This window comes from Chelonia mydas, chromosome 2 (assembly GCF_015237465.2).
Source record: "Chelonia mydas isolate rCheMyd1 chromosome 2, rCheMyd1.pri.v2, whole genome shotgun sequence".
In the NCBI taxonomy this organism is placed as follows: domain Eukaryota; kingdom Metazoa; phylum Chordata; order Testudines; family Cheloniidae; genus Chelonia; species Chelonia mydas.
The window spans coordinates 224010048-224030338 of NC_057850.1; the positions used below are offsets into that span (position 1 = coordinate 224010048).

At 39.1% G+C, this 20291-nt stretch overlaps 1 protein-coding gene across 1 annotated transcript in view; it reads left to right on the plus strand.

The window, feature by feature from the left end:
• The window catches only part of MALRD1 (MAM and LDL receptor class A domain containing 1), a 478214-nt gene that overhangs the window by 341523 nt on the left and 116400 nt on the right, over nucleotides 1-20291 (plus strand). The window contains exon 29 of the mRNA XM_037891563.2: nucleotides 12000-12180. Within this exon, the coding sequence (XP_037747491.1) occupies nucleotides 12000-12180 (181 nt within the window). The remainder of the gene's footprint in view (nucleotides 1-11999; nucleotides 12181-20291) is intronic.

Here is a 20291-nt window from a genome sequence, read left to right on the forward strand (position 1 = left end):
TGCGGTTATTGTGCAGTCAGCTGCTCTTCTGAGTTTTCCAGCATCTTGAATGGTGGACATTTCGAGAGGTCAGTTATTTATATGAGATATCTGCTGCTATTGAACCAGAGATAGAAAAGTTTCAGAGTAGCAGCCGTGTTAGTCTGTATTCGCAAAAAGAAAAGGAGTACTTGTGGCACCTTAGAGACTAACCAATTTATTTGAGCATAAGCTCCGATGAAGTGAGCTGTAGCTCACAAAAGCTTATGCTCAAATAAATTGGTTAGTCTCTAAGGTGCCACAAGTACTCCTTTTCTTTTTTTGAGAGATAGAAAACAGGCTCCTTCCTGTTTCAGCTCTAGCCCAGACCAAAATCAAAACCACAGAGGCATGTGCAAGTCTGGGAATGGCCCTGTGTTGGATTCAAAGTTCTAGTATTGGCCCATCTCATGAGTGAACAATTTTTGGATCCAGTTGAATTAGCCTTCCTCACGTGAAGCCAACAGAAAGCCTGGCTCTGGAAAGTTTGGAGGATTGGGCCGTTTAAAGTACTCTAAACAATATTATTTTAGGAAGACTTGACGTCTATAACTGTCTATGGGGATGGTTGAGTTTTAGGAAGAAAATAATGAGAAATGGAAAGAGAGGCAGAACCTTTATGTGTTTTCAAAAAGGACTTGAAGCCCTCTGTTTTATTGAGAGTTTTAATCTGGAAATTAAGCAGTACATTTTTCAAGCCAGGCTTTAGGGATTTAGTCCCCAGCAGGCACAGGTTTTAAAGCTGACTTGTGATTCTGGGTACCTCAGTTTTTGCATAGGCAGCTTGACAACTTTGCAGGATCTAAGTTTCATATGTCAAGAGCTCAGCACTTTCTGAAAATCAGGACTCTTTCAGCAATGACAACTTGGTCACATAAACCCTGAGGCACCAAAAATCACTAGATACATCTGGAAATCTCAGCTAGAATCCACTGATGCGTATGTGATTTGCAGAGCTGCATCTGCCTAGTGGGCTACAAAAATGGATAGACAAACAAAAACTGAGCTTTCCTCATTTTTCCACATCTTGGATTGACAGGAGCAGAAGCACAAGTCTCTATTCTGCTCCTTGCTGAGAAGTGAGAGACCTGAGTCTCACAGAGGGGATTCCAGCATCAAAACACCAGGTCAGCTATTGGAAGGCCTCAATTATATTTATAATATCAGCAAGCAGAGCAAATGTGAGCAGTCACTAGGACTTCACATAAACCATTTTTATTGATTGACTTTATTTACATACCATGAAAAGTGTGTGAGGTGCTGTGCAGAAAGTAAGAAGACATGATTCCAAAGAGTGTGCTGTCTAAACCAGAAATATATAAAGGACAGGGGACAAATGGGCAGTGACATTTAAACAAGCATCATGTTAGTTCCAGAATTGACTTGTTTTTTTGAGAGGGAGGCAAGGAGTGTTTTATATTTTTGGTGATATTTATCATTTGGTAAAATCTTTGGAGTAAAGGACTAGGATTTGCAGACCTCTTGGAAAAAGTATGTTTTCAAAAGGGACCTGAAGGAGAGGGTAGGAGCCTATTGCCCATTGGTTAAAAGGATCTCATACAGGTCAAAAAGGCATAATGGAGGAAGGCATACAGAAAGGAACCCTGGAAGACCCTTTATAAATATGAATAATGTATATTTTAAGACTTTTATGATGTATCTCTTGAAAGATTTCTATCCCTGATGAAAAAGCCTAGAAGAGGATATTTGTTCTTAGGAGACCAGGAATATTTGGCAGTTGTTTTCATTGCCTCCATCCAGTTGGTAAAATCCAGTATCATTTCCTGTGCATCTGCTGATGTAGATATCAGATGCAAATGAGGTGGGGAAAGATTTTGAATTCCTTTGTGAGCATGGTATGGGGAGAGAAGGAGAGACATGGCAGCAGTAAACAATGGGATTCCAACAATATTTTATTGTACTATCAAGGTATTTTTTTCAAAGCAGGACTTTTATGTTCAGTCTGGAATATCTGGTGTGTCCTTGTGTCAGAGAGTTAAAATCTCTTAGCAGGTTACTATATATTGTTGTGTAAGGAAATATCACTTATTCCTCTGCATCTCAGGTCAGTACTTAATATTATTATGAACACACTATAACAGCAAAGAATTGCATAGTCTTTACTACACAGGAAAAATAATAAATCTGGTTCAGAAAAGAAAAGGCAATCAAATGAAGGTAGTAATAAATCTTAACCCTTGTTGACCCTTAACCCTCTTTCTTATTCCCAGTGGGAGGATAAGCGGATTGGGAACTTCAAGAGGAGTTTGAGCCTAATGAGAGGTTATTTCCTCTGGAGTTCTTTTAACTGAGATTAAGGAGAGTTCTAAGCACTTTAATTTCTCCAGATGAAGACAAACCTGAGGAAAATCAGACATTAAATTTAGTGAAATCACTATAAAATAATTCCCATCAGACCACAAGAGGAAGTTTTGGATTCCTCTCCAGAAAACCCCCATAGATGCAGTTTACTCAGAATATAAATTTCCCAATAAATCTAGGTGTGTAAATATACAAATCTAAACTTCTTGCAATATATATAAAGGTAATTCTCCCATTGTTTTGGGGCAGCTGTCGCTTAGCATGACTGGGTGCTGGCAGACTGGAAGTCATGACTACTATTATTGGAAACCACTGTCAGTTGCTACTCTATTGTTGCTGATGATGCCTTGACTAGAGCTGGTCAAGAATTTTTTATCAGAAAGAGAAACGTTTGGAAAGAATCGCTGAGATCCTGTGCAGAGAGGGAAGTGGGGGTATGGAGGGTTTGAGGACTGAGTAAAAGTTGATAGCTGGGATCGGGGACCTGGAATTCAATTAAACTGGAGAAGTGGAGTTTGTTAGCTAGAAATATGGTGTTAATGAAGGAGAGAATGAATTTTAGTGGAGGAAGTCAGCTTAGTCAACAGATTTCCCCAAACGATTCTCCACAGTATGAGAGCAGAAGCAGATGAAGCGGATGTTGGGTCTGAACCAGGAATGTGGGTTGGCACGGAAGACATTGCGAAGGGAGCCAAAGAGTCAAGAATGGAGGAGAGTGAGGAATGAAAAAAAAGGAGAAGAGAGAAGGGAGCAACGGGTTGAAAGCAGACAAGAGGTCATCAACATTGATAGACTGGAACTCAGAGAAAAGCCGAGTGACAGGACATGAGAGAGGGGGCTGATGAGTGATCCTATAAGATACAAGGTGGTGGCCAGAGAGGGAGAACTCACCAACAGAGATATCAGAGCAAGAGCAATGCATGGTAAAGATCAAGTCAAGTGAACAGCACTTTTGATGAGTGGGAGAGTTGGACAGGGCTGCAGGTTGAAAGGAGACGGCAGGGCAAAGAAACGTGCAGCGAAGGGGTCAGCAGCATGGAAGCTGAAGTCACTGAGGATGAGTGTGGAAGATTGTGAGGAGATGAAGAGCAAGATCCAGGGGTCAAAATCAGAGAGGAAAGCTGATGGGGAGGAGTTGGGTGGATGATAGGTGACAGGAATGTGGAGAGGAAGAAGAGAAAAAATGTGCATGCAGTGCTGTTCAAAAGAAAAAGAGAGACTGAGAAGGGGGATGAGGGAGGGTTTTGAAGTGGCAGAAAAGGGAGAGTATAAGCCCAACACCCTCGCCACTGTCTGATCCAGGGTGGGGAATGTGAGAGGACAGGCCTCCGTGACAGAGGGCAGCTGCAGAAGCCATGTCAGACTAAGAAGTCCAGGACACTGCGAAAGCCAGGAGTGAGCTCTGAAAATGTCACGAATGGCTGTGAACTTTGGAGAAATGGAATGGGTGATCTAGAGACAGCAAGACAAGGGAGGAAGATGGAGAGGGATGGATGGGAGGTTAGGAATGGTGGCACAAGAGGGGCAGAGGTCGTGGTCGTGGGACGGGTGTGGGAGGCGGAGAGGTTCGGGATGGAGAGAGGTCAGGGATGTGGCAAATGTCACCCAAATTGAGGTGGAGCAAATAGATGTAGGACCTAGATTGATGCTGGTAGAGAGAGGAAGGAGGAAGGAGGGCTGGTGGGAACTGTAAAGGGGTGAACATGACAAGGCGGGGGAAATGAAGCCTGTGGGGGAAAGAAAGGAGGAAGGTAAAGGAAGCTGGGTACTATGAGGCAAAAGAGGCACGTGGTGAGAACTAGGAATAAGTGGCAGATGGACAAGATTACACACACACGCATACAAACACACAAAGCAGAGTTTGAAAAGTGCTGTGAAGATACTTTTACATTGCCCCACGCTGATAGGGAAAGTAACAACCAGAGTGACCACAGAAGCAGCAGCACTGGTATAAGTACCAGAAATAACAACTCTTCAATATCATTTATTACTCTAATGGAGCATATGGTTAGCCTGGGCCTTTCGCCATCAGCCCAGGTTGAAACAGCAGTCCAGATAAACTCAATATGTGTGTTTGTCAGTAGAAGAATAGCTTCTTAACAAATAAAAAGTCTCTCTCAGTGGTCTGCAACCTTTTCTGGACTGAGTCACCTTTCTTATTGTCATATCTGCTGCATTGTTTTATGTCAATACACATATGTATACATACAATACATAAGGGTCACAGGATGACTGGATGCAATAGGAAGGTCAAAGGCAAAGCGTAGATTATTTGTTTATTTCGCCCTGGAGTTTGTTTGTTTTTGTAAAACAGAAGGAATGGCTGGAGAATGCTGTAAACAAAACAATAATTCCAGAAACAGAATCCAGAATATTGTCAGAATGAGCTGTGAACTGCTGATGCCAGGTACATACCAGAAAAAAGGGTGCACCTTACATCCCACCTCATGCTGAACCAGCTTCAGTGACTGGCATTTGTTGGGAGGGGGGAGAGAACAGAGACAAGGCAGCTTCCATCCCCTTTTAGCCCCTTCACTTCCAGTGGGTGGCAGCCACAGTGCAAGGGCTACATTGTTCAGGGCACCTGAAGCTCTGGTTGACCAATCCTAAATGCAGCTGTGTAGAGGAGGGTGTGTCTCACTGCCTTTTAGTTCCCTGTGCAAGATACTACTATAATATATGTGCAGAAAATCGCTGAATCCAGTCGTCATGGATAGAAATGGAAAGCTAGTCTCCTGGCACCCTGCCCTATGCTTAATCTGTATGACTGTATATATGGCTTTTTGAGATAGGAGGATACATCTCCTCCACTTTTACAAAATTTGCATGTGAAAACATTTGAGCAAAAGTGTATTTTTGCGTATTTGCACACCTCACTGTGAAAATATTCCATCTTCTGTGATTGCCCAAAGAATTTACACTTTGGGGCTGTGACATCATACAAAATGGCTTGGTAACAAATTTTGCACGAGTTTTTATGAAAATGTTTAATCAGTTTCATCCACTCCTTTCAGCACCCCTTTCACATATACCATGGCGATGAGTGTGGCATCAGAACCTGAACAGAAAAAAATGGAATAGTTAGTCAAAATGCCCTTTAAAATCAATAGGAATTTGACTGAGTAAGGAGTGATGAATTTGGGCCCCTGATATGGTTAAAGGGGGTACATTTAGGCCCTGATCCTGCATGAATTTACATACATGCTCAACTTTACACACTGATAATTGATCCATTGATTTTGATATGCATAAAGTTAAGTACATGCTTAAATCTTTACCATATTAAGACCCCCAATTCTGCAAAGGTACTGGATATTTCTACTTTACTTTGTTTCAATTAAATGCTTAAATTGATAGGAATTCTATCATCATTTAGCATTTTTAATATCCGCTTCAGTTTAAGGCTGTGTTTAATTCCCCAATCAATAGACATTACTCTACTTCTTTTTGTAAAAATTAATCAGTGGTCTCTTTCTAATAATGTTGGGGAAGTTTTCCCGTATCAAAGAGATTTCAAGGGCAGACTGCACGTATGTGCAGAGACAACAAAACGATTAAATGCACTTAATGCCAGAGAATGCTTCTGTTCTGTTTTGTCTACCATGCTGTAAAACAAAAAGCCAAATGCTTCTCTTGGTGTTCATTCATTTTATTTGTGTGCTGCATAGATGAGAGTGATCTTCAAATTTTAAACCAATTAAACCTAATAAATCGTAATCCTGTTTTAGAGATTGTTCAAGGAAAATAGAATCAAAGGGATGGACATTTTGGAGTTACTGAAACCTTTACCACATAATGTTGCCTATGTATTTTATGAATAAAAATAATACATGAATGAAATAACATTAGATTTGACAATCAATTTTACAAACCTTATTTCAATCAGTGTTCACTATATTGCATCTACCTGATAGAAGTCCCAGGGTCATCCTAGAATCCTTACTCCTGATTTCAATCCTTCACCTTAGTTCCCCCCAAAAAGAACATTTTAATATACACTTCTGCTTTCAGGCTGTAGTTCCAAAAGAACAGTTAGAGAGAGGCCCACATTCACTTGACTAAAGAATTTCATCACCCTTAATTACGTTGCTTGTAATCCAAAATGGGGATTGACACACCTGATGAATAGATCTATAACATTTGAACGCAGAGAAACAGAATGGGTACAGGAGTTTCATCGTAAGCAAATTAGTTATGTAAGTCATAATTGTTTTTAATCAACATCCATCTCATTTATATTGCTAAGTACCAATTAGAGGCCTTTGTTTGTTATTTTATCTTTAACTAAACATGCCATAGGTTCTAAATCAGTGAGACATTACAAAGGGTCAAAGGCTAAGTTTGCAGTGTGTGTCTGTGCTCAGTCATTACCACAACCTATGAGAGAGATCTATAGCTAATGATGAGACACTATGTATAGGGTCATCAGTTCAATGCTGTTGGAGTCAGTCACTTGGTCGCATCTCAGTTTTTTCAATGTGTGATGTGTCTCAGGACCTCCTTTTAATACAGGTACCAGCAATTCCATGCTTAAATTATTAGGAAATTTGTAAAACGGATTAATAAAATATTTGCGTACACGGATTGCTTATGTAATACCAAAAGTGTTCCACTTCACTCTCTACCTCTCTCAGTCTCCATAACCAGGTGTGATGCAATATTATTCACATAAGCATGCTCCCAACAGGCATACCATATACCAAGATGTTATTCATCTTTTTGCTTCCCTGCCTATCTTTACTTTTGCCTCCATTCCTTTTAGATTTTGCTTGTTTACAAACTGTTTGCTACGATTCTTCATTATTGGTCTTATTCGATAGGTCACCTACATTACATGGTGTTCGTTCAGCTTGATTAGGTGACTGATTATTTTTTTAAATAGGAGAATAACAAATAGCTTTAAGGTGGATAGACATTAAAATATGGCTTGAATCTATGTTGTTGACAACTAAAGTTCACTATTCCTCTGCTCTTTTAACTATCTGGTAGTAATCACCAATATGCATAATCCTATCCTTAGCTAAAGACAATGAGAATCAATAGGTCCATCTCAAGATGTGAAACACAGTGTCTGTGTAGCATTAATCAAGCTAAAACTACAATTCAAAATTCCTAGGAAAGGAAAATTCTGGTGTTTGATAAGGAATTTTCCAGCTACTGTTAGTTTTACAAACGAAGGACTTCCATAATTTACTTATTGATGAGATTTCCATCTCTCTTGGTCTAGTAAAGGAGAAACCCTGTGAGGCAACAGACAAGTGTAAATGTCCCCTTTCCTGTGCAGAGTACCCCATTGTCTCCTATATGTTAATTAAGAACTAGAGAAGTAGAGAAAAATATGTAGGTTTAAATTAGTTGGGAATAGCCTGACTGATGATCCAAAAACCTGAAAGCTCCAGAGATCAAACTTCCTGGTACCTCAGGAGCTTCCTCTCTCTCTCTCTTTCCTTCCTTCCTTCTCTCTTTCTCTTTCTCTCTCTCTCTGTATATATAATATATATATAATTTCATGCCATCTTGAAAACAATACATTTGTTTGCTTTGTGATGCAGAGAGAAATCTCTATATGTGAATAATCTATCTTGTTCTTCTAATGTAATGTCTCACATCCTATGATAAGCCTTGAAAGATGTGAAGAGTGTTAGAAATAATCAAAGATTGATCAAATCAATCAAATCAAAGTACCATGTGTCTACAAGATTTAGAAAATCATAGCGATTTTGTTTGTTTTCTCTGATTAATGATTGTTGCACTCCAGAAGCGATAGGAACTGTATGGCACTGGAAGGGAAAAAGGAATGTTAAAAGATAAATGCCTCTAGCAAGGGTATAACTTCAGAACACTAAGAGATATTGCTTTAAAGGGAGGATTTATATTAATAGTTGGTGCAAATAATGAAATGAAATGAATTAAACCCTAAAGGAAGCATTGAATAAATTTGTTACATATTGATATCATCTACTGGATATCAACAAAAAAGCAGAGAAACCAAGAGAGCTAAAATCTGAGCACTCAGTTGGCACATGTCAATAGAAATCAGAGGGTAGCCTCCTTCAAGGAGCTTGAAATCAGTGTATATATATCTGAGGGCTCCACGTGGGACCCCAGAGGGTTTTGGTTTTTGTTGTTGTTTTTTAGAAGAGATTTTGAAGAGTTTGTTAATCCCCTGTACAGCAAAGATTCTCCCCCTTGTTTAATGCCTGTGGGGGAAAGATTCTCCCCTTCTCACAGGCCACAGGACTAAACAGAGTTGACTGAACCCACAAACTAGCTGCAGAATCCCCAGTGCGACCAAAACTTGCACCAGCTATATAGAAAGGACTCTTCCTTTTTCCAGGGGTAACAGGATAAGAAGAAGGGGTGAGATTTCATTTCAAATGTTGTATTTCCCTTTTTTTCTTTAACATACAATACTGTAAGGTATCTTGCTGAGTCTACATTCTTTAATGAAAACTCAAATAGCCATATTTTAGGTTTTAACTAATGGTATATCTGTGCCATCTTTTGTAAGTCCAAGCAAATTGGCTGAAGAGAGATTGAACCATAAATTTAAGCAATTGCTTTTGATATTCTAAGCTTGTCCTTTTGGACCAATCCATTCAAATAGCAGGAACCATTCTCTTAAAAGTGCCTTCAAGACAAGTGTATTTTTTTTCTTTCGAGAAATACCAGAAGTGTGGTAAATGTGGTAGGTACTAAAGAATTGATTATCAATAAATCATAAGTAAATGTTATAAGAAATCATGGTTATTTACTCTGCTCCTTGATATAATTGCTGAGCCTCAACCCAAGTCTTTGACAGTTGCTTGCAAGACTGCATTGGTGATTTCAGTACATGCCAAGAACTTGGTTGTGTCTGTATTTTCTTGGTAAACTATTGATTGTATACTAATGTGGTTCTGGGTGAGTTAATAAATTGTTGTTTAGTTAAGAATAAACAAATGCACCTATATAAGAAATATAATTTGAGTTAAAAGGAGACATGAAAATAATTTAGCATTAAATAGTAAGCTAACACTTCTTGAACTCAATTAAAAAAGGTTTTCCTATTTAGATTCCATTCTAATATTAGCTATAACACTTATCCAATTGGGAAATCTAGTCTGTTAGATTTTAGCTTTAAAATCTAACTGATACCAAGCATATTCATAAAATGGATCCCATGGCAAAATAAAAGCTGCTAAAATACAAACAATTCGGTGACAAACCATTCGTTCTAAACTGTTTGAAAATCTGTGGGCCACAACATTTTCACAAATAACTGGAGTTTGAACAGTCACAGCTACAAATCCACCAACCATAGTAAATAAATTCTGTGATTTTATTCACAAAAATACTTTCATGTAATTTTTTACTATATGATGAATTATAATATTGATATTCCTCGCCAACCTACTAGAAGTCTTTGCGGGGGTCAACAAGCATGTGGACAAGGGGGATCCAGTGGATATAGTGTATTTAGATTTTCAGAAAGCCTTTGACAGAGTCCCTCACCAAAGGCTCTTAAGCAAAGTAAGCAGTCATGGATTAGGTTCTCTCATGGATTGAGAGAACCAGTTAAAAGATAGGAAACAAAGGGTAGGAATAAATGGTCAGTTTTCAGAATGGAGAGAGGTAAATAGTGGTGTCCCCCAGGGGTCTGTACTGGGACAACTCGTATTAAACATTTTCATAAATTATCTGGAAAAAGGGGGTAAACAGTGAGGTGGCAAAATTTGAAGATGATACAAAACTACTCAAGATAGTTAAGTCCCAGGCAGACTGCGAAGAGCTACAGAAGGATCTCTCAAAACTGGGTGACTGGGCAACAAAATGGCAGATGAAATTCAGCATTGATAAATGCAAAGTAATACACATTGGAAAACATAATCTCAACTGCACATATAAAATGATGGGGTCTGAATTAGCTGTTACCATTCAAGAAAGAGATCTTGGAGTCATTGTGGAGAGTTCTTTGAAAACATCCACTCAATGTGCAGCGGCAGTCAAAAAAGCAAACAGAATATTGGGAATCATAAAGAAAGGGATAGATAATAAGACAGACAATATTATATTGCCTCTATATAAATTCATGGTATGCCCGCATCTTGAATACTGCATGTGTAACCCACACACCTCCTGGGTGTGGCATTCTGTCCCATCTAGTGGCACCGAGACCATTTAGAGAGAGAGATTAATGAGTTTTCTCTATAGCCTTAGCTAACAGTGAGTTGCTTTTAGCTCATGCAATAGAGGCTCATGCACTAAGCTCCAGAGGTCCCTGGTTTATCCTGCCCACCGATGACAGGGTCTGTCGACGTTACACATGCAGATGTGGTTGCCCCATCTCAAAAAAGATATATTGGACTTGGAAAAGGTTCAGAAAAGGACAACAAAAATTATTAGAGGTATGGAACGGCTGCCGTATGAGGAGAGATTAATAAGACTGGGACTTTTCAGCTTGGAAAAGAGACAACTAAGGGGGGATATGATAGAGGTCTATAAAATCGTGACTGGTGTGGAGAAATTAAATAAGGAAGTGGTATTTACTCCTTTTCATAACATAAGAACTAGGGGCCACCCAATGAAATTAATAGGCAGCAGGTTTAAAACACATAAAAGGAAGTATTTTTTCACACAACTCACAGTCAACCTGTGGAACTCCTTGCCAGAGGATGTTGTGAAGGTCAAGACAATAATAGGGTTCAAAAAAGAACTAGATAAATTCATGGAGGATAGGTCCATCGACGGCTGTTAGCCAGGATGGGCAGGGATGGTGTCCCTGGCCTCTGTTTGCCAGAACCTGCGAATGGGCAGCAGGGGATGGATCACTTGATGATTATTTGTTCTGTTCCTTCCCTCTGGGGCACCTGGCATTGGCCACTGTCAGAAGACAGGATACTGGGCTAGATGGACCTTTGGTCTGACTCAGTATGGCCATTCTTATGTTCTGTTCAAATACTAAGCATAATGTATGCTGTACATCTGCTCAGCTTGCATACTGTGATTGTACTACAGGCTTTTGAGGCTAATTTTTTATTTACATTGGCACACTTGTAATTCAGGATGTTACTGTTTCCATTTAAAGCATATTGGGTAAACCTATGGATTTCTTATCTTTGTTAGTTTTCTTATTACACTTATTACCATGGTAACAATTGGAAAAGATTGTACCTATTTGAGAGAGATCCACTATATTTAAAATTGAAGAAATATCCTTGTAACCAATAATATATTTCCAAACACAAAGAATGCACCTGAGTCAGGTATAAAGTCAAACGTACTGCTGCTGACATTTTTGGTCACTAGTATTACACAAACCAGCATTAACTATTACAGTGGGTATTCTCAGAATGATAAGACAGACTGATTTGTGTGTGTGTGAGTGTAAGATAACAACATACACTGCTTTGAAGTTTGGTCATACACGCAGTAGTTTGTGTATTAGTGCTCCATCCATTATAGATGTTTTTGTGATTTGTATGATAGTCTCTTCATCTTACTCTTTTTTCCTCTCTATCCCAGCAAAACATGTGTCAATCATTTACTGACAAAACTCAGTATAATACTGGAGTATCAAGGGACATATCTCAGGGTCTTCCCTTTGTCTTCATGCAGTAGTAATTTAGCAATCTGTGCTTTACATATATCTTACTATACATATCTCCTTTCATCTTCAGACTGATAACGGCCTTTCAAAAGCGTGGAGTGAGTCTGGGAACCCTGCTGATGAATGGAGGAAAGCAGAATTGCACTTGGGGAAGCTGAGGAATTTTCAAGTCATATTTGAAGGCATTCGTGCCAAAGACCTAGGTGGAGGAGCAGCAATAGATGATATTGAGTTCAAGAATTGCTCCATAAGTAAGTGAAAGGGACTTGTTTTCTGTGGAAATAGCTGGAATGGAAAGAGTGAGCTCATGACTGATTTTAAGCATATTATGGTTTAACTGATAAGATTTGCCGTGATGTCACTATATATAGAATCAGCCATGAACAAATTATTTTTATTCTTGAAATTTTAATAGAAATTCTGTTTAAATGGGAACTTTCACACCCCGTGCAACATTCTCAAGCAAGTGGACAAAAAGCCAGTAAATATCTGAATTCTCTTTCCTGCTTTTTAAGCTATTTGGTTTTGAATAAAAGCCCACTGGCTCCCATACAACCAAGGAGGAGGGCTTATGAGCCAGTTTACCTACCTGGGTGCCATTTTATGCCTGGGAGCAAAAGCTTCCCCTCTCTCCCCAGCTTGGGATCAAAGTAGCGCTGTGTCTGTGGACTTCACTGTGGGCATCATTCTAGTAGCCTTTTGGGGAATAGGAAGGAATTTTTCCCTCACTGCCAGATTGACCCCAGCAGGGTGGCTCCCTCTGAGCAGCGTGGCATCCAGTGGGTAGGTTAGGTCATATTGTATTCCTGCTGTTCTGACTTCACAGTTGCCAATGCAGGTAACTGTTTAATACGGGGTCCAGTTGCCTGATAAACTGAAAGTGAAAGTTGTTTCCTTAAAGAAGGTGTGGAATGGGGTTACAGCTCCTAATGTCTGGTACAGTGAGAAGACCACCCCTTTTGCCCTTTCCCTCAACCCTTATATGAGAGGGGAGCAGTGGGGTCCCAGCAATAGTTCTGGGAACAGGTTAAAGGCGTGGGGGGGCTGAAAGCAGCCCTCCCCCAGGTTGTGCAAATAACCAAAGGAAGGTTAACCTTCACTGGACAAGTTATTGCTGGATTGTGCCCAGATGTATTACATTAATAAAGCTGTGGACTAGTTAAACCAAAGTCCAGGTGTCTTGTCAGTCTTCCTACAGTGTCCAGGACAATTTACAAATTTGAGTTCACTACAGAATTTAAGAGGGATTCAGCTAACAAAAATGACAAGGAAATTACAAAAAAAAAAATGTAAATTCATGTTATAAATCTGGTACCAGTTTATTTTCATGTGAATATAATGTTTTAAAATAATAGTGCACATTTGCTAGTGCAATTAGTAGAAGCAAAATCTATTAGTACTTACAATTACCTTGCATTATATGAAGTTAAAGGTAAACGATGTATGTATTGAGGTTATGCTGTAAAATTTGCTTCTACTAACTTTACGAGCTAATGAGCACTGCATTTTGAGAGTGTATGCAAAATATATATATGTATTAGTATTGGTATTATATACAAATAAATATTCATGGTTCTCTTTAATTCCATATATTGTAAGATATTTTGAAAATAACACTATATTTATTATTGAAAATATTCTATATAGAACTGTCTTTATATGAAAGAAAATGTTTGCCTCAGTAGGGTGCTCATCAATGGATTTTCAAATTCCAAAATATATGTAAATGTTGAAGGTTTACTTTAGGTTTAGTCTCTCTGACTTATTGTCTGAACCTGAATGTTAATATTGTTTTATAACCACCCTTGTATTAAAAGACCAGTGCAGTAAGGCAATTCAGAAGTAACTTTGATTTATTATGATGTTATAGCGACTATTTGTTTTAAGAGCACTACTTCAAAAATGGGCTCTCCTGAGAACGCAATTACATATGAGTCAGGATTATTTTCACATACATTACAACTTCTGCAACACCATCGTCCAGTGTAATTTGCAGAATATTAGGGTTTATGAGCATTCGTGACTCATGGGATGCTTTTCTTGTAGGTGTCTGGGCTATGCTGTTGAACTCCAAAAGGAGGCCAAGTGATTATGAGAGAGGCGCAAAGCTGTTTTATAAACAAAACTGAAACGAAAAAAGATCTAGTGAGGAAAGTTAGAAGCACAAGATAATCTTCCTTTACAGAGCTATCACTTGCCTGGCAGATGTCTTTGGCAACATTATGGGGAAATTTTTACAAAATGGTGAATTACTCATTTATCTATTGGGCACAATGAGGTTTTCATTAAACTTCAGGTGTACACGTCCAATTTCTTTAACAGTCTCCTTTTCTTTTAGCTTTACAAACACCATGTATTTCAGGCAATGGAAGGAAAATCTCATTCCCCAGTAATTTTTTGAATTTCTCTGTATTTACTCTCTGGATAGCCCAGAGTTCTATAGGTTACAGTCTCAGATTCTACACTTCGGTCTTTGTGTTCCTCTTTTAGGGAGGAAAAATAATCCAAAACCCCAGCGGCTATGAAAGTTTTGCTATTGGTCTTCCTTCTGCTCAGTTCTGTATTGTGGTAACAGAGACAGCATACTATGAACTGGGAATTCTCCAGGGGGCCGGGGGGGGATGAAGATTTACAAGAAACTCTGGCTACAATCCTGTGACTCCTCACCTAGTTATGTGGTCCCTCCCTCTATGATCCACTCAGCTAACCCAAAATGGAGCTCTGTTTCTATTGGTTCCAATAGCGCTCTAACCCCGTCACTGGAAGTGAAAGTGTACAGAAGAGGAGATTAGACTCCTTTAGGCAGCATTAGCTACTCTGGTTTTTATGCAGATATTAGGAATGTATGAAGATTAGGAAAAGGCTGTTTAGAGCAGCTGTTCCCTGATTCCTCCCTCTACCCCAGGGCCCATTCCCTTTTTCCACATGTGGCCCTTCAGCTACAAGGAAACATTATCTCGGGTAGGTGGATGCATTTTCCTCTCCATGTCATTTCTCCCTTCCTACCTCCTGCCACCTGTGTTTTCACAGTATCAAAGCAGTTTTAGGCCCCAAAGCTTATGAGTGAGGTTTGCAGAATTTTCTTGGTAGATATCCTATTCTTTGGAGTTCCCTCCATGCTGAAATATGATTAAAAGCACAAATTCAGTTAATTTTAGAAAGACACATTTCTTTGCCAAATGGATTAAACCCTGGTTGCCTAGCTGACTAGTAGAGCTGCAATTACCAGGGAGGTGTCTCTGGTTGAAATCATGAATGTCTTGGCTTACCTATATTGTCATAATAATTATTATAAGCAATTGTCTGGTGCTTAAGTAATGTACAGTATTTTAGAGGAATACAGCCTTATTGTTTGTTGTAAGATGACTACTGTAGTTGCCGTATTATAAGGGCCCTGTGCCACCACAGCACAGGTGCGTAGAGAGGTGTTTGTCTTTTGTGAGGAACTCCATACTCCATGGCCGCATAACAAATATTCAATCTGTTTGGTGCCTGGGTGGCAAGAATGTGCTGAATAAAGAATGGAACCCATGCCGTTTCCTACTATGGGACTTCCCTCTCCACGGGGCTTTTAGAGAGAGGCACAGGTTAATCTGCCAGGGGCTGTGTGAATTTTATGCCTTTTCAGCATACGTTTTAGGAGACAGGATATGGGACTGGTTGGCTTCCCCAGCCACACTTCCTGTTTGGTGATTATTTCTTCTTCTTAACATGTATGCATGTGCTGTACTGAATGGAGCTGCTGGGCTTGTTGCATTCACCACAAATGCAGGTTTAGTGCCTTCCTGGGGGATATTTCTATATAACTTGGCACCATTTTCCTGACTGCTCTGTGCAATTAGGGCCTGAAATAATGCTCATCAAAATCAAAGGGATTCTTTCCATTGGCTTTAATGTCCTTTGGATCAGGCCATTAATATGATTTTGTTCACTTCTGTGCTACAGTTTGGGCCAAGCTTTTTAATTTTCCTAACACATCTGGAGTGCTGACATTTGTCTCAGTATGTTGTCACGAAGGAGCCTGCCCTTCCCTTACTTGTTCTTGTTTGTTATTGGCTCCTTTACCTTTGTAGAACAGGCAAATAAATTGCATTTTGCCGTATTCACAAAAACAAGATTTCCCATCTGTTCCTAGCCTGGGGCACTCAGGACTACAGAAAGCATGTTGTGTCTAAGTTGTTTCTGTAGCACAATGCATGTGGTTTTATTATTTGATGTGTACGACTGAGGAAGATGGTTGTTAAACCCGTGAGCACGAGTATCGTGCAAACAGGCCAGACTTTTCTCCTTGTGACACTGCTCTCGGCACCGTGAAGGCAGAGGCATCTATAGCCTAGCTAGAATTGCTAAGGTGAGAGCAGTGGTGGCCACATTTGTATTCTCCAGTAAACAATGAGACCTGCAGGGTTGCAGTGTAATATAAAAGATATTCAAGCCGCTGTAACTAACACAGAGGAATAAATCACTAAAACAGCCCACAAAAGCCTTAAATAAAATAAAGAATAATTAACTATCAAGCTGGCAGCTCCCTCCGTACAGCTTGATGATGCATTGTAAGACTGAGATAATCAGAAAGCAGTGAAAATCAGAGTGTTTTAAATTGGTTAGGAAAATTTTTTGACAATGACCTATGCATCAGAAAACTCACCCAGAGAACAGGCAGTATGGGGTGGAAAGTTTTTAGCGCAGCTCTGGTCATCCCAAATGCCCAGGAGAGGCACCTTCACATGTTCTCGTCCTACAGGAGCTGCTGAGGGCTATTCCAGGTTACTTGTACCTTTCTGTTTCTAACAGGACTAATTTACCCCTGGGGGGGTGGGTCTCAGTGAAGGCTGTTGTTCTCCAGAGTATGGACACATATTAACATTGCTTTTGCAGGGAGGAAATGTTGGGTAGTGGCTATAGCAGAAGTTAATAGCCAGGGCTCACAAGTTCTGTTTCCAGATCTGGAAAAGACTTACTGTGCATGTGCACCCTTTCATTTGTTTCCTGCAACAACTCTCGGCTAAAAGGTGCAATGCATATTATATGTGTCATAGTGGACTTTGCCTGGTGACGGATCAGCATTGCTTGTTCCTTGAATTCAGAGCCTTTATGAAAGCCATAACCTAACAAAGCACAAACTTTTCACTTGATTTCCTTTGTTTTTTAACTCATTAGAGTGTTGTTAACTAAAAACACTTATCTGAGCAGAGCATACAAATAGCTTTATTTCTTAAATTGCTGAGCAGCTGGAATCCAATCCTGAAAGGACTGAGTGCACTAAACTCCCACTGACATCCATGGAAGTTGAGGGTAAGCAGCACCTTGAGGGACTTGCACCCCTAATGTATGTCAGGACTCATAGGGAACTGTGAGAAATGGTACTGGAGTCTTTTGTCAGAGTCAGAAACAAACAAGATGCAAACAGTTCTTTTTAAAGAGGAAAGGTTTGATAGGTTCCAGATTTGATCTTTTTCTAATTTGCAGATTTATGTATTATAATTCTTGCTGAAAAACCACCCAACTGTCCTAAATGATCCAGAGTGAATTTACAATGGTTGATACCTATTTTTAAAAATGTTCATTTTTATTATTGTACATATATTGTTTGTTATTTGCAGACCTATAATAATGGAAAACCAGAGGTTATTGATGATACAAAATAATGTCCATGGATTGTTTTATTTTTTCTAACTTTTGATCTCTTCGTTATGGCCATCTTGCAACTTCTAAAAATGGTTGGAAAGAAGTTGCAGTCCTGGACCACTTCCAGTCCCCCTAAAGAGCATATTGTGCATTGTTGATCTGAAATGAAAGAGACAGGCTCAGAGCTGATAGTTTGCCATCACATAATAGTGGGCTAAAATCAAGCATGCAAAATCTCAGAAGTGCTATTGCCATAAGTCTGGATTTTGTACATAAGGTAGTGGAAGAATCGCTGCCTGTAATAATTTGTTAAAAATATCAAGTTCTACTCCAGCTGGATGCAAGAGATGAGAATATCAGCCTGAAAAAATACCTCACTAAACCAGATGATGTGACTTTGGCACTAATTGTTTATCACAAGGCATCATTAAAGAACACAGATAATAACAATAATTCTAAATTCAAATGTAATGGAAATTTCCAGATAAGTGAGAGGAATGATCCATGTTATGTATCTGCTGAATGATTAGCTGATTCATTTGGGCTTTCATGGTCTGTTAAATGAGTCTTGTGAAAATGCAGGAAGAAGAAACGAGCTGTACAATTCCAGTGACTTTTGTGAGCTGCCTCTTTGGAACCATATTTCACAAGGTTTTTTCTTTATCTTTAAGGTGATTAGGACTGGCATTCTCAGCTCCTTCCAGTTGCTCTTGTAGAGGTGCTATAAGCATATCCAATTAAAAAAAATAAAAACAACCATGGGGACTGCGACCTATTAAAGGAAAACTAGTTTAATTTATAGTTAGAGCTGACGAGAACACTTGCCCAAAGCTCTAACCAGATTTGATCTAAAATGTACAGATGGTTTAGAAATGTTTGGTTCACTTTTTAATATTTTTTATCATTTTTGTTCCTCCTCACTTTCTCCTTATGGCATGGATGAGAGGTGAAAGTATTGAAGTCACCTCAGAAGAGCTTTGCTTTCGCCCCATCAGAAGAAGGAAGCTCAGAAAGTGTTGGGAGGAAAATCTGTTCTGGTGAGAATTCCAGCCCAGATATACAGATCCAAGAGATTGTGGCTAACCCAGTGTTTGGTTGCTTAGCCCAACTTTTGTTCTTTTTAAAATAGGCCATCACTTTACTTATGCAGGGTTAGTAAGGAATTCCCCCCCAAGTCAGATTGGCAGGGTCCTTGGGGGCTTTGCAGCTTCCTTTGCGTCATGTGGGGCAGGTCTCTTGCTAGATTCATCTGGGTATATGTCACTTAATTCCAGAGGTGAGACTAAGTGATCCAGTAGTCCATTCTGTCCTTAAACTTTATTACTTGAATTTTCAATTCTGCACCATGCAACACGTTATAGTTAGAGAAGAAGCTAGTTTGCCCTGCTCAGGAACTCAAGAAGAGATCAAGAGTTTATAACAAATATGAACAACCATTGCAGAAATTGGCCCTGAAATGGTAGTCTTCTACGGACTTCAGAGAGAAATAAAAGCTGGAGTTGGTTTAGCTTCTCCAGATATATATTAGTATTAGTATTTCATAATGCAAAGCATGTTACCTTTTTATGGCTTTTGATAGTTATTCCCTTTCTTATTTTTTTCTTCCCCCTTTGGTATTGCTTAACGTTTTATGATTCTTTGCTCTTTTTCTATCATTTCTCCTGTAGTAGGCTATTCTGAAACATGAGATTCAAAGGAGTCGGATCATGTCGTTAGCCCATCCAAAGCCCCACAAAGTCAGTGGAAAGATTCCCTTTGATTTCAATAGGCTTTGGATTAGGCCTTTGGAGAGAAATAATTTTATCAGCCCCTATACAGTTCTCAGGTACCACAATGATGGGTGAATTTACAAAACACTAGAAAGGAATCACTGGGAATCTTTAAATTTTCATCATTACAGGAGAAAAAAGTTAATTTTAACAAATCTAGAAACCTTTTAGTATCATTCACTTATATCATCATTCAGTGACTGATAGATATAATTTATTCTCTTTGGATGAGATTCTCACCATGTTCTAGTGTGCCTACCTTGGGCCACTAGGTGCTTATGATCAACTGATTAGCCATCACAACCCGTAAATCTTTTTCAGAGTCACTGCTTCCCAGCATAGAGTTCCCCCTATGTCCATCCTGTAAATATGGCCTACTTTTTGTTCCTATATATATATATATTTACATTTAGCCATAATAAAACACATATTGTTTGCTTGCTCCCAGTTTACCAAGAGATCCAGATGGCACTATCAGTGACCTGTCCCCTTCATTATTTAACACTCCCCGATTTTTTGTGTCATCTGCAAACTTTATAGTGATCATTTTTGTTTTCATCCAGGGTCACTGATAATATTAAGTACTGTGGGGCCAAGAATCGATCTCTCCAGCGTTTCACTGGAAATGCACCTGATCAGTGATGTTTCCCCCTTTACAATTACATTTTGACACCTATCAGTTAGCCAGTTTTAATTAATTTAATGAGTGCCATATTAATCTTATTCTAGTTCTTTAATGAAAATGTTGTGAGGTACTAAGTCAAGTGCTTTACAGAAATCTAAGTACATTATGTCAACACTATTACCTTTTATCAACCAAGATTTTTAATCACTGGGGAAAAAAGATGCCAGTTTAGATTCACTGGATCTGTTTTCCATAAACCAATCTTGATTGGCATTCATGATATTACCCTCCTTTAATTCTTTCTTAATTGGATCTTGTATCAGCTTCTCCATTATCTTGC